This window comes from Xyrauchen texanus, chromosome 17, assembly GCF_025860055.1.
Source record: "Xyrauchen texanus isolate HMW12.3.18 chromosome 17, RBS_HiC_50CHRs, whole genome shotgun sequence".
Taxonomy (NCBI): Eukaryota; Metazoa; Chordata; class Actinopteri; order Cypriniformes; family Catostomidae; genus Xyrauchen; species Xyrauchen texanus.
Window position 1 is genome coordinate 28,980,579 of NC_068292.1, and position 16,036 is coordinate 28,996,614.

The window sequence follows — 16,036 nt, forward strand, 5'->3', positions numbered from 1 at the left end:
CTGACTACCACACCTGGATTCGCAAGTTCAAATCCAGGGCATGCAGCCAGGCTTCCTAAGCGACCAATTGGCCCGGTTGCTAGGGTGGGTAGAGTCACGTTGGGGTAACCTCATCGTGGTCGCTGTAATGTGGTTCTCACTCTCGGTGGGGCTTGTGGTGAGTTGTGGAGAATGCCGTGGAGAGTGGCATGAAGCCTCCACACATGCTACGTCTCTGCTGTAATGCTCTAAACAAGCCACATGATAAGATGCGCAGATTGACAGTCACAGATGCAGAGGCAACTGAGATTTGTCCACCGCAACCCGGATTGAGGCGAGTCACTACGCCACCACGAGGACCTAGAGTGCATTAGGAATTGGGTATGCCAAATTGGGAAGAAAAAGGGGAGAAAAATAAATAATAATAATTATAATATCTAATATCTAATAAACTCTAAGCATGGCTGTAAAATAAATCATGTGGCATTTTTAGAAGACAATAAAGTTGTTTTTTGTTTAGTTTTTATGATGTCCCCAGATTTAGCTTGATTCTGGGGATGTTTTTCAAGAATTATTTAAATTATTAAATTTTTTATTATATTTAAATTGTGCACAATGCTGAAAGATACTGTTTTGTCTGATTTCTAGCCTGCCCTATCGGCCGTCATGGAAATCAGTGTAGCAGTGTTTGTAAGTGTAGCAACAATGCAACATGTTACCACCAGGATGGCTCATGTCTCTGTCCCCCTGGATGGACTGGACTAGACTGCTCTCTGTGTGAGTGCCTATCCCTGACCACTCTATGAGAGTCAAATTGATTTTATTGGCTTTATTTTGTGATCAACAGAATAGATGCAAGAGATTGTATGTTGGTTTCTTCCTCATGGCATCATCTTTTCAGTCTTACAAGTTTAGAATTTTCCTTTTAACTGCTATAATTAAGTTGAATATTGGAGTTGTTGTTTTTTTTAATTTCCACGATGTTCTGTTTGAATTTAAAAAAATCACATTGTGACTCTCTGATTATGCCAAATGTCTGTCCTTGTAGTGTGTCAAACAGGGACATTCGGCACTAACTGTGCCCAGATCTGCTCATGTGACCCAAACCATTCCTGTGACCCTCACACTGGAGAATGTGTGTGTGTACCTGGACCAGATGATGACTGCAAACCAGGTAATAAAATAGGTTAGAGACTGATTAGTGAAGCTTTAGCATTAATTTTGTTATTTCTTATGAGCAATGTAAATTAGCTATATCTAATTGGAAATAACATAGTATTTAAAAAACAATTTCAAGAAATAATAACAAAAACAGAAATAGATTGTTAGGCTCTTTAAACACAAACCCAATTTCTAAAGACAAAGTAGCAAGATGAACGAAAACCAAAACTAAATAAATTATATTAATGATAAAAATAAATAAACAGCTAAAATGCTCACATGCATTTATATATCAATTTATAAATACTCTTACATATTTACTTAACTCAAAAATACACATAATCCTATATCTACTTTTATCTGTACCTTTATTGCATAGATATTTTGTTATATATGCAATTTGATGCATCCATGCAGTTATTGTATCTAATTTAGTGAATAATTTAGCTGTAAAATGAGCTTTTTATACATAGTAAACCATACATTTTCTTCTTGTATGTTGATGTTATTAATTTAGTTTGGTGTGTATGTGTGTGTGTGTAATGTGTAAAGTTGTGTCTTTGTCAGAACGGAAGCAGAGTATGATGGTGCCTGTGTCTCCAGTGGAGAGGGACTCGTGGGGCGCTATTGCAGGCATTGTGGTGCTGGTGATTCTGGTTGTGCTCTTGTTGGCTGCTCTGCTGTTGTATCGGCACAGACAGAAAGACAAGCAGAGCAACACGCCTGCCGTGTCCTTCTCCTCGACCCACACTGTCAGTTCAGAGTATGCCGTGCCAGGTACTAGCCTTAGGAGTCTTAAAGGGATAGTTCACCCAAAAAATACAACTCTGTCATTATTTTCTTACCCTCAGTTTATTCCAAAATCTATATGCATTGTTGTATAAAGCATCCAGTTGTGATAGTTAAGTAAAAGTAAAGGTAACTTCATAGAAAATTGACTCAAGTAAAAGTAGCTCATGACAAAAATACTTACTGTAAGTAAATGTATTAAAGTAACTGTTATTAAATTTACTTAAGTATCAAAAGTACAAGTAAATCGCATAAATTACGGAACAGCTAATCAACCTTTTCGCACGTGAGTTTCTCCTGTACTGACGGATCTCCCAGCGTGAGTTCATTAATGCGCGTTGAATTTACAATAAATCTTTTCTTACACTTCACATCAGATGCACTGGAGGACAGATCACAGTGGGTGCACTGAAGGTTTGTTTATGTATATTATCAAACATATAATGTGTTTTTTAGATATTTATGATGATTGATTATGATAGATATGATGCGATCGCGAATGCACTTGCTGGCTATACGCGTCATCATATTTTCTTTGCAAAGCAAGATGGGATTCTGCATTTGTATCGTCATAGAAGCATACAAAAGGAGGAGCATAGAAGGTTGTAAAATCCTAGCACTTCCACTCTCCCAGCCCCAAAAGCGGTTTTGATGGACAGAATGGCAGAAGGCTAGAGTGGACTGACTAGTTTGTAAATTCTTTGACGTCAGAAAACATGGCCGCAGCGCTGAATCAAAACAGTGTGTGCGCTCCAACGGTAACGGCTTTATTCTTTTATTTAGTGAAAGTCTTTAACATATAAAAATAAAGATATTGTGATGTTGAAAAGTCTATTTGAGCAGGTGGTTTATTATGACAACTGTTTCAGTCCATCTTTTGCTTGTAATCAACAGCACGAATGTAGATCACACCCGTTTGATTGTACATGTCTGAGCCCAGCCTAGTGTAATCACACCGGGTTGATCATACATGTGAAAGGGTTAAACCCATGGCAATTTATTTGATTGCCGGCACCTTACTGGAGTTTATATTAGGAGGAGTTAACTCAACAACCACTCTGACCGATCAGTCAGTGAATAAATGCACTCATCTGGGGCAAGTAAACAACATGCGAAAATCAAGCAAATTGGTGATTGTAGTTTACAGTTTAGATTTAATGTATTTTATTTGGCTGCACAATTAAACAAAATATCATCAAAATGGCAAGTTGGTAATATGTGATTATTAATCCACAAAAGGCTGCGATTTAAATGCAGAGAAACGGTCTGTGTGGGATTCAGAACAAACCGGTGACGCGCTGATCTGTGTGCATGGTGGCGCTCTCAGATCAGTTCACATGCATTGTGAAATCAAAGTAAAGCTGGGTCAGGCATTCACGCAATCCCAAACATTAGTAACTGTTACAAGTTATTATACAATTCTACAAATGTGGCACAGAATAGCAGAAAAGGAGATTACAGCATTTAACGAAATGCAGAACATTGTAAATTGTCAAATACACATTGCCTTTTTCACAGACTGTGATGATGCTCATCTGCCTTTAGCAGCGTAAATCTAGCAAACATTTTTATATGTTTTTTTTTTTTTAATATTGAGTGTAAGTTTATAACATAATGTTTTGTGTTATATTACTCTGGATTCAGTTAAAAAATTAATTACCACATCAGCGAGGGGTTTTCTACTGTGTATAAAATATATATATATATATATATATATATATATATATATATATATATATATATATATATCAATGAAAATTAATTAAAAATTAATTATTCAAATTTTATTTAATGTCTTTAAAATATTTAATCTACTTGGCTAAAGTGGATTTTTGGATGAAATGATGGTTCCTCCGATAAAACAAATAGATAATTATTGAGAAATATATTGAATATAATCAACAGGCTGAAAAATATTGAGATATACATTTTTAAGACATATTGCTCAGCCCCAGGTGACAGTCTTGTGCAACAAAATAACATTGTCCATCAGAACAGTATATGACCACGCAAGAATGATAAAATAAGACAAACCTAATGTACGTCATTGCATTGGTGTTAAAAAAAAAAAGGTTCCTGCTTTTTCAGAAAGTAAAAAAAATACAATAATAAAGTCACTTGAATGCACATAACATCACAATTACAACTTCTGACCTTGAAAGTACAAGGTGCCCTGAAGGATTTGGACAGATTAAACCATAACATAACTGAAATAGTGTTTATTTTGGCTTTGTGTTAATTATATGGATGAGATATCTGATTGAAAAAAAGTCCTTTAAAATTGGAACATTGAAGGAGGAACTTGAGTCATATCCATTGAACAGGGGGTATTCCAGAAAGCAGGTTAAGTGACTTACCCAGGGAAAGTTTTCTCAGAGTAAGGAGATGACCTCAACTTTTGGTTAAAAAAACTGAGGTAACTTTCAGGGTATGTTGGTTGCCATAGCAACTTACTCTCTGAACATTACCTGGTCCGGAGCAGGTTATGTTCCAGAGTTAGTTATTTCAGGTAGATGTCAGTAAGTTTCAGAGGTTCTCTGTGTGTGCCATATTAATAGTGACAAAGTGGGGGTGGAAATTCAGATTATGCTCAATATTATACTTTTAAAGCAATATTACGGTAAACTGTAATCTTTACTATACTTCACAAATCTTCTTTACTCCAGCATTTCCAGTCTTACAAACACAGCAGATTTGCATTCAAAGTGAGCAAATTATATACATTGTGCTTTAACTTTTAATGGGATGTTTTTAATCCTGTAATATTTGTAACGCAGAACACATTGGAAAGGCCTCCACATGTTTAACTGTAAAGAGAGGGCTTTATGTATTTATATTCAGCCCTTCTAAAAAAAATCATTTTATTCCATGATATAGTATTAATAACATTTCTATAAATATATAAATGTCATAGAATAAAATTATTATGGCACCCACATTCTTTCTACACCTAAGTCAATAAATATGAATGTATTTTATAAAATTACATTCCACAGAATCAATATGCAGGTAATATATGCCAATTAAAAGCTTAAGCAATTAATCACTCGTTATTCTTCTGCACTAGAAAATATGTGATAATTTCATGGACCACAGATATAGCATAGAGGTTACAATTTTTTATTTCTTTTCACTTTAATTAATGTACTGTACATAAATGCACACATTTCCAGACTTGTCCATTGTACTCTATTATCTGAAAATAAAAATGAGACATGCAGTTTCCTGTCTTCCCTAGTGTATAAAGACGGAGCACACTTTGTCCAGCACATGCTTCCCTTGTGATTTTGACTCAGTTTTGTAATTCGCGAAATGTACCACTCATTCAGGCCACTTTTTGAATCGTTTTGATTGGTTCAATTGAATAAAATGTAAAAGATTTGACTCAAATGATTCTTTCATGAATCAGACATCACTAACACCGATCTGCATGCAATTTACACATACAGCTATGTTATTTTTTTGCTATGTTCATTCTCAAAAGTAACAAAAGGGTCTGGAGAAATTTATCGGAGTAAAAGTACCAATTTTCTCTCAAAATGTAGTGAAGTAAGTAAAGAAAGTACAAATATTATGAAAATGTACTTAAGTACAGTTACAAAGTATTTGTACTTTGTTATTATACATCTCGGCTTATTATCCACTTCTGTGGAAAGCAAAAAGAGATGATAGGGAGTATGTTTGTCTCAGTCACCATTTACTTTTATTACATGTTGTTCCATACAATGGAAGTGAATAGTGACTGAGGTTGTCATTCTGGCTAACATCTTTTGTGTTCAATGTAAGAAAGAAAGCCATACGGGTTTGGAACAAACTGAGGGTGAGTAAATGATGAACAGCGTTGGATGTAACACATTAAAAAGTAGCGTTCTAAGTCCCGTGGTGGTGTAGTGACAGTCTTTTTTCATCTTCTAGATGTACTGCACAGCTACCATCATTATTACTCAAACCCGAGTTACCACACACTCTCACAGAACAGACCTCCTCTGCCACACCTACCCAACAACCAGGACCGTGCCATCAAGGTCAGTACTACTATCATAGCTTTTAAATAAAAATATTAATATTATTCATTTCAGCCAATTGCTGTTATGCCTCTTATATTATATTGATTATATTGATATTTATTGATTTTCTTAATTTCGGCTCTTAAGCTTTTTTGTATTCTTTTGCTTATGTCAAGCAATTCAAATTACCATTGTGCATGGAAAGTGCTAAGTAATAAACTTTGGATTAGAATTACAGAATAGCACTGATACAGGATGTTACTAAGCTGAATTTTCATCTCTCATGCTTTGACAGAACACCAATAACCAGCTCTTCTGCAGTCTGAAGAACATGGAGAGAGAGAGGAGGGGTCTGTTTGGGGGCGACACCAATGCTACTCTTCCTCATGGCTGGAAACACGAGGAATCCCCTAAAGATCCAGGTAATGGATCCTTTGAAACTATTTCAGTTATAAAACTTAACTTCTAAGTTATGGCTGCAGAAATTGGATTTGGTCTTTATTGGTTTACAGGAGCTTTTGGGATTGATCGAAGTTACAGCTATAGTGCTACTCTTGGAAAACACTACAACAATGGTGAAAGTGCCTTAGATTTCATTTGTCCTGCTTACACATGGTTTACAATATGTTGCCATTCTTTCATTGTAAAACATTGCCTAACAGTCATTGTTGTGGTTGCAGAGTTGAAGGATTCCTGTGTGGCAGTTAGCAGCACTTCTCTGAACAGTGAGAACCCATATGCCACAATCAAAGATCTGCCTGGCCCGCCACCATGTCCTCCAGAGAGCAGCTACATGGAAATGAAGTCTGCGTTGCCTTGTGAGAGATCCTACACTGAAATCAGCCCACCTGTGATGAACCCCCCTACTATTTTATGCAGAGGTAGCCATAGAAGCCATTCACACAAACACATTTTTTTGTCATCCGTCTACATCGTTTTTTTTGTATTGTTTTTCTGTGTAAATGTGCTACATGTCATGTCTTGAGACATCTGTTCACTCCACTTCATCTACCTTTTTTTAGCGCAATAATGAGGTTGGTCTGAACGCCCCTTTTTTGGCTTTTCTATCTTTCCTTATCAATAAATGTGGAGGTTTTAATCTAATAATATACAAGGTTGATTAAATGAATACAACTAGTTTGCCTAAAAATAATTTGCTCATTTCATTCCAAACCTGTATGAATTTCTTTCTTTAGTGGAACACAAAAATAGTTATTTGCATTATGTTTTAAACATTATGTTCAAGCTTGTTTTTTTTTTTCACCATACAATGAAGCGAATGGTGACCATGGCTGTCCATGGTCTCCATTAACTTTCAGTGTGTGGAACAGAGCAGCTTGGACATTCTGATAGATAACTCTATTGTGTTGTCCACAGAAGAATGAAAGACATACAGGTTTGGAACAACACTATACCTGCAAGGATCCCTGCAATGGCACTTTAAATACTGCAAGATAATGGATGAACTTCCATTTTTGCCATGTTTAAAAGTTTTAATGCTCTCTGGCATTGCCATAAACACAGATTATATCTCATGAAACACGTTTGGGTGAGAATACCACAGGTTGTGTTTTCTGTATCATATCTGGTTGTGTTTAAAATATTTTTGTTTACTTTATTTCAGAACACTGTCCCCTTGGCAACGTTCTGGAACAGGAGCATCAGAATCACTATGATATGCCAATCAACAGCCACATCCCAGGGCATTATGACCTGCCCCCGGTGCGGAGACCACCCTCCCCATTGCTACGGAGACTCCACATTTAAAGACTATGGTTCTTCTCTTAAATCACTGCCAATACAGAGTCAGAATGATGCCTGCTTTATGAACTGTATTATCAGTTGTCGCTCATCACAGATTGGATGGAAGCAAAGACTAGTGACTGTCACTGTAGCTGCAAAAACACTGCCATCCAGTGGACAACACTAAAAAACATTTATTGTTCATAAAGCAAAATGCCTTTGAAGGCATTTATTTTAAATGTTACATGTCTTAACGTATTAAATGCTATTCATGTTTTTTAAGTAATCAGGGTTAAAATGACTATGTAATTTTTAACAGCTGCAGAACAAGATTCCGATAAGTTTGTAAGATAGAGCAAAGAGTTTTCTTTAAATGTAAGTTGAATGCAAAAAATAAATGTAAATAATGTAAATAAAATCAAAGTTTTCATGCACAACTTTTACACAAATGACTTATTTTTTGTCTGTGATGAATGCACTAAAACACTGGCTTGTGCAGAAGAGAACAGCCCAACTACACTCACCTAAAGGATTATTAGGAACACCTGTTCAATTTCTCATTAATGCAATTATCTAATCAACCAATCACATGGCAGTTGCTTCAATGCATTTAGGGGTGTGGTCCTGGTCAAGACAATCTCCTGAACTCCAAAATGAATGTCAGAATGGGAAAGAAAGGTGATTTAAGCCATTTTGAGCGTGGCATGGTTGTTGGTACCAGACGGGCCGGTCTGAGTATTTCACAATCTGCTCAGTTACTGGGATTTTCACGCACAACCATTTCTAGGGTTTACAAAGAATGGTGTGAAAAGGTAAAAACATGCAGTATGCGGCAGTCCTGTGGGAGAAAATGCCTTGTTGATGCTAGAGGTCAGAGGAGAATGGGCCGACTGATTCAAGCTGATAGAAGAGCAACTTTGCCTGAAATAACCACTCGTTACAACCGAGGTATGCAGCAAAGCATTTGTGAAGCCACAACACGCACAACCTTGAGGCGGATGGGCTACAACAGCAGAAGACCCCACCGGGTACCACTCATCTCCACTACAAATAGGAAAAAGAGGCTACAATTTGCAAGAGCTCACCAAAATTGGACAGTTGAAGACTGGAAAAATGTTGCCTGGTCTGATGAGTCTCGATTTCTGTTGAGACATTCAGATGGTAGAGTCAGAATGAGAACATGGATCCATCATGCCTTGTTACCACTGTGCAGGCTGGTGGTGGTGGGGGATGTTTTCTTGGCACACTTTAGGCCCCTTAGTGCCAATTGGGCATCGTTTAAATGCCACGGCCTACCTGAGCATTGTTTCTGACCATGTCCATCCCTTTATGGCCACCATGTACCCATCCTCTGATGGCTACTTCCAGCAGGATAATGCACCATGTCACACAGCTCGAATCATTTCAAATTGGTTTCTTGAACATGACAATGAGTTCACTGTACTAAAATGGCCCCCACAGTCACCAGATCTCAACCCAATAGAGCATCTTTGGGATGTGGTGGAACGGGAGCTTCGTGCCCTGGATGTGCATCCCACAAATCTCCATCAACTGCAAGATGCTATCCTATCAATATGGGCCAACATTTCTAAAGAATGCTTTCAGCACCTTGTTGAATCAATGCCACGTAGAATTAAGGCAGTTCTGAAGGCGAAAGGGGGTCAAACACAGTATTAGTATGGTGTTCCTAATAATCCTTTAGGTGAGTGTATATTTAAAGGGATCAAATTTTCCTTGGTCTTTAGATATACAAGAGGTCATTGCACCATAAAAGCATACTGTACATTTCAGAACACAAAACGTCCTCCTCACTGGAAAAAGAGCATTTGTTGAAACCAAGCTGCCAAAACAACTTATTTTTTACTTCCTCCACATTGTGATATCACACTGTGCTTAACATTTGCATCTGGCCTCCTCCACAACAACACATCAACACCTACTTTACCTTCTCTCTTCAGTAGCCCATCCAGTAGTGATGACCAGTGAGCTGGCAAGAAGAGAGCAGGTCAGTCAAGAGCTGAGAGCCAATCAGAACAGTCAGCATTTACTGTCAAGTCTTAAAGGAGAAACAGCACCAAAACCAAGCATTTCTGACAGAGGGTCAGAATGAGGGGTGACTGTTTTTGTGCCAAAAAACCCCAAAAACTTTCATAATATAAGTGAATCTCGATGAACATATTAAAAATTAATTTAAAAAAAAGGGATCTCATGACCCCTTTAATCCTTTATCAAACAAAAACACGCTAGTCAGGCTTCTCATTGAAACATCATCTATGCTTCCCTTTGGTAAAACAAATTCCCATTAACAATCAGAACACAATTCTTCAGCCTCATTTAAATGCCTCAAGACTCAGCTATTTGCATTAAAAACACATTTCCGCAACAAAAGCATCATGTACATTGTCTTTAGGACGTATATCGACAGCGCATTTTTGTTGGGATGCAGTTTTATGATCATTGCATGTTATTTCTATGGGCTTTTTGGCATTTAAAAAATAGCTTTGCAAGGATTACGTACACTTTACTTGTTTCATCCTGTCCTTTAAGGAATACTTCCCCCAAAAAATTTGTCTCATCATTTACACTGGTGTATGATTTCCTTTCTTCTGCTGAACACAAAGATTTTTAGAAAAATATCTCCGCTCTGTTGGTCCATTCAAGATAAGTGAATGGTGGCCAGAAATGTGAAGCTCAAAAAAGCACATAAAGGCAACATAAATGTAATCCATTTGTCTCCAGTGGGTAAATCCATTTATTTAGAAGCGATATGACAGGTGTAGGTGAGAAACTTTCACATCTAAAAGTGAAAGTTGGCATGGAGACTTAGTGTAAAAAGAACTTAAATATGTTCTGTTTCTCACCCACACCTATTATATTGCTTCAGAAGATATGAAATGTCTTATGAATGACTTTGGATTACTGTAGACTACTTGGATTTTTGGAGCTGCAAAGTTCTGATGACCATTCACTTGTATTACAGGTGAAACTCGAAAAATTAGAATATCGTGCAAAAGTTCATTAATTTCAGTAATTCAACTTAAAAGGTGAAACTAATATATTATATAGACTCATTACAAGCAAAGTAAGATATTTCAAGCCTTTATTTGATATAATTTTGATGATTATGGCTTACAGCTTATGAAAACCCCAAATTCAGAATCTCAGAAAATTAGAATATTACATGAAATCAATAAAAAAAAAGGATTTTAAATACAGAAATGTCGGCCCTCTGAAAAGTATAATCATGCATATGTACTCAGTACTTGGTTTGGGCCCCTTTTGCATTAATTACTGCCTCAATGCGGCGTGGCATGGATGCTATCAGCCTGTGGCACTGCTGAGGTGTTATGGAAGACCAAGATGATTCAATACCGGCCTTCAGCTCTTCTGCATTGTTTGGTCTCATGTCTCTCATCTTTCTCTTGGCAATGCCCCATAGATTCTCTATGGAGTTCAGGTCAGGCGAGTTTCCTGGCCAATCAAGCATAGTAATACCATGGTCATTGAACCAGGTTTTGGTACTTTTGGCAGTGTGGGCAGGTGCCAAGTCCTGCTGGAAAATGAAGTCAGCATCTCCATAAAACTTGTCTGCTGAAGGAAGCATGAAGTGCTCTAAAATGTCCCGGTAGACGGCTGCGTTGACTCTGGACTTAATAAAGCACAGTGGACCAACACCAGCCGATGACATGGCTCCCCAAACCAACACAGACTGTGGAAACTTCACACTGGACTTCAAGCATCTTGGATTGTCTGCCTCTCCATTCTTCCTCCAGACTCTGGGACCTTGGTTTCCAAATGAGATGCAAAATTTGCTCTCATCAGAAAAGAGGACTTTGGACCACTGAGCAACAGACCAGTTCTTTTTTTCTTTAGCCCAGGTAAGACATTTGACATTTGAAGCCCATGTCCAGGACCCGTCTGTGTGTGGTGGCTCTTGATGCAGTAACTCCAGCCTCAGTCCACTCCTTGTGAAGCTCCCCCACACATTTGAATGGCCTTTTCCTGACAATCCTCTCCAGGCTACGGTCATCCCTGCTGCTTGTGCACCTTTTTCTTCCACACTTTCCCTTCCACATAACTTTATATTAATGTGCTTTGATACAACACTTTGAGAACATCCAACTTCTTTTGCAATTACCTTTTGAGGCTTTCCCTCCTTGTGGAGGGTGTCAATGATGGTTTTCTGCACAACTGTCAGGTCAGCAGTCTTACCCATGATTGTGAATTCAACTGAACCAGACTGAGAGACCATTTAAAGGCTCAGGAACCCTTTGCAGGTGTTTAGCTGATTACAGTGTGACACTTTGAGCCTACAATACTGAACCTTTTCACAATATTCTAATTTTCTGAGATTCTGAATTTGGGGTTTTCATAAGCTGTAAGCCATAATCATCAAAATTATATCAAATAAAGGCTTGAAATATCTTACTTTGTTTGTAATGAGTCTATATAATATATTCGTTTCATCTTTTAAATTGAATTACTGAAATTAATGAACTTTTGCACGATATTCTAATTTTTCGAGTTTCACCTGTATATGGACCTGCAGAGCTGAAATATTCTTCTTAAAATCTTCATTTGTGTAAACTATCCCTTTAAATATTGATAAATATGGGAGAAAAAAAGTGAAAATGGTTTATATTATGCTGGAAAGCAATTGAAAAGGCTTTAGTTTTAACTGAACAAGTTCAAGGCACAGTTTATAATAAGGCTTTCAGGTTTTACATAAATTCTGAAATTCATCACAAAACAGAAAATGATCATGTCAAACAAGTAAAAACCTTTTTTGAAGCAGCAGCAAAGTAACTTAAAAATTTAATCCCTGCTGTCTGTTTGATGTTTTTTTAAATTTTTTTTTTTTACCATGAAATAAGATAAAATAAAATCTTTTAAAAAAAAAGATTATTTGCTGCAATGATTTTATTTGACTATTGTTCAAATATTTTTGCTTCATGATGAATATCTATTCTAACAGAAAGTTAACTTTTCCGAAACATTGTTGATATGTAACAATAAGAGTTTCTTGCATAACATAATTGTTATATTTAATCAAATTTGATTATTCCATACAGATTAGTAACTACAAAGAAGTGAATTCAGGTATAAGTTTCAAAAACCAAAAGAATTTAAGTAGAGATACAAAACCACAATTTTAAGTATAAGTAGAAAAAATATACATAGTATTCCAAATTTTCCTGAAGCAAAAAAACAAACAAAAAGCATCGCAAAGCATTACTATACAATGTATTATTTGCCAATATCCAGTCCTCTTTCTGGAGAGCTGTAGGTAGACTCAGTTTTTACGATGTAAATATATTTGATGAAAATAGTCTTTAAAAGGTATTTATTCTGATTTCAGCTTTCTGAAACCAAATCTGCCTTACTTTCCTTTGTAAACACCATGTATCAAGATCAATTTTGGGACTCAAATTTGATTCTTGGTTTAGAACCTTAGAATCTTTCTGCCCCAAAAGACAGAACATTTAAAACCAGATGACAACTTTCACTTCACATGACAGATTATTCAGATTACTGGAGCCTAAAAGCAGTCCAAAAAAAGTACTGTAACAACTAATGAAAGAGAGGAGACAAGAGCAAATCAACACTCAGCCAAACAGACAAATACAAAGATTTTAGTGTAAATGTAAATAAGCTTTCAACAAAACTCAAACGTTTCAAGTGCCACCATTAAAAAGGCTGTTAAACCAGGGAATGATGGTGGTAATTTTGCATATTCAAATATTCTCCCTCTCAGGCCAAACAAAAAATGTAATCTCTCTCTCAAACCTGCATCATTTGCAATTATTCTTTAGTACTCAGTACTTTAAACATAACATGATACTCTGGTAACATAATACATCAGAAATATAGTATCTTAAATGTAAACTTCCCAAGTTTAACTACTAAAACAATCAATCAGGTTTTGTTTAAAATGTCGACAACTTGGCAATTACTAACATTTGCTCAGAAGATTTTCTTTGGATTAGAAGTTTTATAGTTGCTTCAAGTCTTTCAAAACCATACAGTAATGATTATTGCATAAGACAAGATATACTGCAGTCTTGTCGAGGCCTGTAAGCACATTTCCAAAAGACACACAGTACAACTTTATATGTGCAACTCTACAAAATAGTTTTACATCCGGAGCACCCGTGTAATAGTTTTAAAACCTGGAGTCTCGCTGTAACACAACTGCATAGAATGACATGATTCTGATATTCAGCTGTATTTTAAATCGATGAGCCCTTTCTTTTTGACATTTGCTAATTAATTGATAACAGTGCTCATTCTTTGACACCAATATATACATTCCCTTTAGTAGGTACACATAATGTAAAACACATGACTGCAAAAGGTAGCACTAAAATACCATCAAACTTGCATAATTGCTCAGAATGTTGGGACAGCTGATATAAGTGGAACCTAATTTACTGTATTGCATTAGCTCAGTATATTTACTTATCTTTGTATGAAAGCTATATAACCAGCCCACCGTAAGGCTGTAGTACAGGACACTACAAGAGAGTTTAGTGATGAAGAGGGTTTTCTTGGCTGTGTGTGTTGCTTTCTGACAGCATTTCCACAGAGAGCTCATGGTATGAGTGTGAGATGCTCTGTTCGCCTCGCTCCCTGAGTACAGCGCAGTTATTCTGAAGCCTCTGCCAGGCCAACATGCATATACTGAATATTAAAGTAACACAATTCTCAAACTACAGTATACAAAGCCAAAAATCTACCCCGCAGTTCACGAAATGTAAAATAAAAAGTAAAAAATATATAATGTAGTAAGAAAAATAACTAGTAAAGGGTCAAATTCTTCGTGGTTCTTGTGAAAGGATAGATGCAGGGCTGTCAACAGCTGGTTTACATAATAGAGCAGTTCTCTGGTTTGGATCCAAACTGAGAGAGAGAAAGACAATTGTAAAGTATATTTAGTAAGACTGCTGAAGACAGCTCTTTACAATGTTATTTTTTTCTAAAATGAAAAAGAAAACAAAAGAAACAATGTGAAACAAATAATTAATTGGTAACACTTTACATTAAGGCTTTATTCCAATCTTTAAAGAAATAGTTCACCCAAAAATTAAATTCTCTCATAATTTACTCACCCTCATGCCATCCCAGATGTGTATGACTTTCTTTTATCTGCTGAACTCAAATTACCGTTTTTAGAAGAATTTCTCAGCTCTGTAGGTCCATACAATGTAAGTGAATGGGTGCCAAAATCATAAAATCATAAAAGTCAGCATAAAAGTAATCCTTAAGACTACAGAGGTTAAATCCATGTCTTCAGAAGCAATATGAAAGGTGTGGGTGAGAAACAGATAAATTATTTAGCCATTTTTTACTATAAATTCTCCTCCCTGCCTAGTTAATCTCCACTTTAACTTTCACATTCTTCTTCTTGTGTTTTTGGTCATTCATATTGTGTCTATTGCCCCCTATTGGGAGGGAGAAGAATTTGTAGACAAAAAGGTTTCTGTTTCTCACCCACACTTATCATATCACTTCTGAAGATATGGATTAAAACACTGGAGTTGTATTTATTACTTTTATTATTCCTTTATGTGCTTTTTGGATAGTCAAAATTTTGGCACCAATTCACTTGCACTGTATGGACCTACAGAGATAAAATGTTCTCTTAAAAATCTTTGTTTGAGTTTAGCAGATTAAAGAAAGTCACACATCTGGGATGGAATGAGGGTGTGAGTAAATGATGAGAGAATTTTCATTTTTGGATGAAATATTCCTTTAACATTATTTAATTAATTAGGTATCACAAACTAACAATGAACAATATATTTTTACAGCATTTATTAATCCTTTTTTAAAGTTAGTTAATAAAAATACAATTGTTCATGGTAAGTTCATGTTAGTTCATAGTGCATTAACTAATGTTGACAAATACAACTTTTTAGTTTAAAAGTGTATTAGTTGCAATTTACATCAACCAAGATTAATAAGTGGTGTAAAACTATAATTCATAATTAGTTTGTGTTAACTAATGTTGTTAACTTATGTTAATGAATGGAACCTTATCGCAAAGTGTTACCAATAAAGTAGTTGAATACTTAATTCATTAATAATATGTAGACATTATGAAATTCCTCACAAATCATTTTAATAATTGTATTATATTTTATTCTAATTATTATTATTAATTATAATACTATTTACTAATTAATTATTACTAATTATCAATAGAATTGATTAATACAAATTAAATTAAAGGTAAATTATTTATAAAACAATAATCAAAATCAAAATTAAATAAATAATTACTTATAATCTACAGCAAAGAATAAATAGCATTTATTAAAAATTCTGATGAATCAAAGTAGCAAAAAATGTATTCC

At 35.8% G+C, this 16,036-nt stretch overlaps 2 protein-coding genes across 4 annotated transcripts in view; one reads left to right on the forward strand and one right to left on the reverse strand.

The window, feature by feature from the left end:
• The window catches only part of LOC127657735 (platelet endothelial aggregation receptor 1-like), a 67,436-nt gene extending 59,103 nt beyond the window's left edge, over window positions 1-8,333 (forward strand). The window contains exons 17-24 of one of the 3 annotated variants that reach the window (XM_052146607.1): window positions 628-756; window positions 1,028-1,153; window positions 1,693-1,917; window positions 5,845-5,954; window positions 6,232-6,358; window positions 6,449-6,511; window positions 6,617-6,817; window positions 7,561-8,325. In XM_052146607.1, coding sequence (XP_052002567.1) covers window positions 628-756; window positions 1,028-1,153; window positions 1,693-1,917; window positions 5,845-5,954; window positions 6,232-6,358; window positions 6,449-6,511; window positions 6,617-6,817; window positions 7,561-7,703 — 1,124 coding nt within the window. In that variant the 3' untranslated portion in view covers window positions 7,704-8,325. Of the gene's footprint in view, window positions 1-627; window positions 757-1,027; window positions 1,154-1,692; window positions 1,918-5,844; window positions 5,955-6,231; window positions 6,359-6,448; window positions 6,818-7,560 lie in introns of all 3 variants that reach the window. The other 2 variants (XM_052146608.1, XM_052146606.1) reach the window with 2 other exon arrangements.
• A 4,246-nt stretch (window positions 8,334-12,579) lies between these two features.
• LOC127657736 (lamin-A-like) overlaps window positions 12,580-16,036 on the reverse strand; it is a 35,100-nt gene continuing 31,643 nt past the window's right edge. The window contains exon 13 of the mRNA XM_052146609.1: window positions 12,580-14,579. Coding sequence (XP_052002569.1) covers window positions 14,544-14,579 — 36 coding nt within the window. The 3' untranslated portion in view covers window positions 12,580-14,543. The remainder of the gene's footprint in view (window positions 14,580-16,036) is intronic.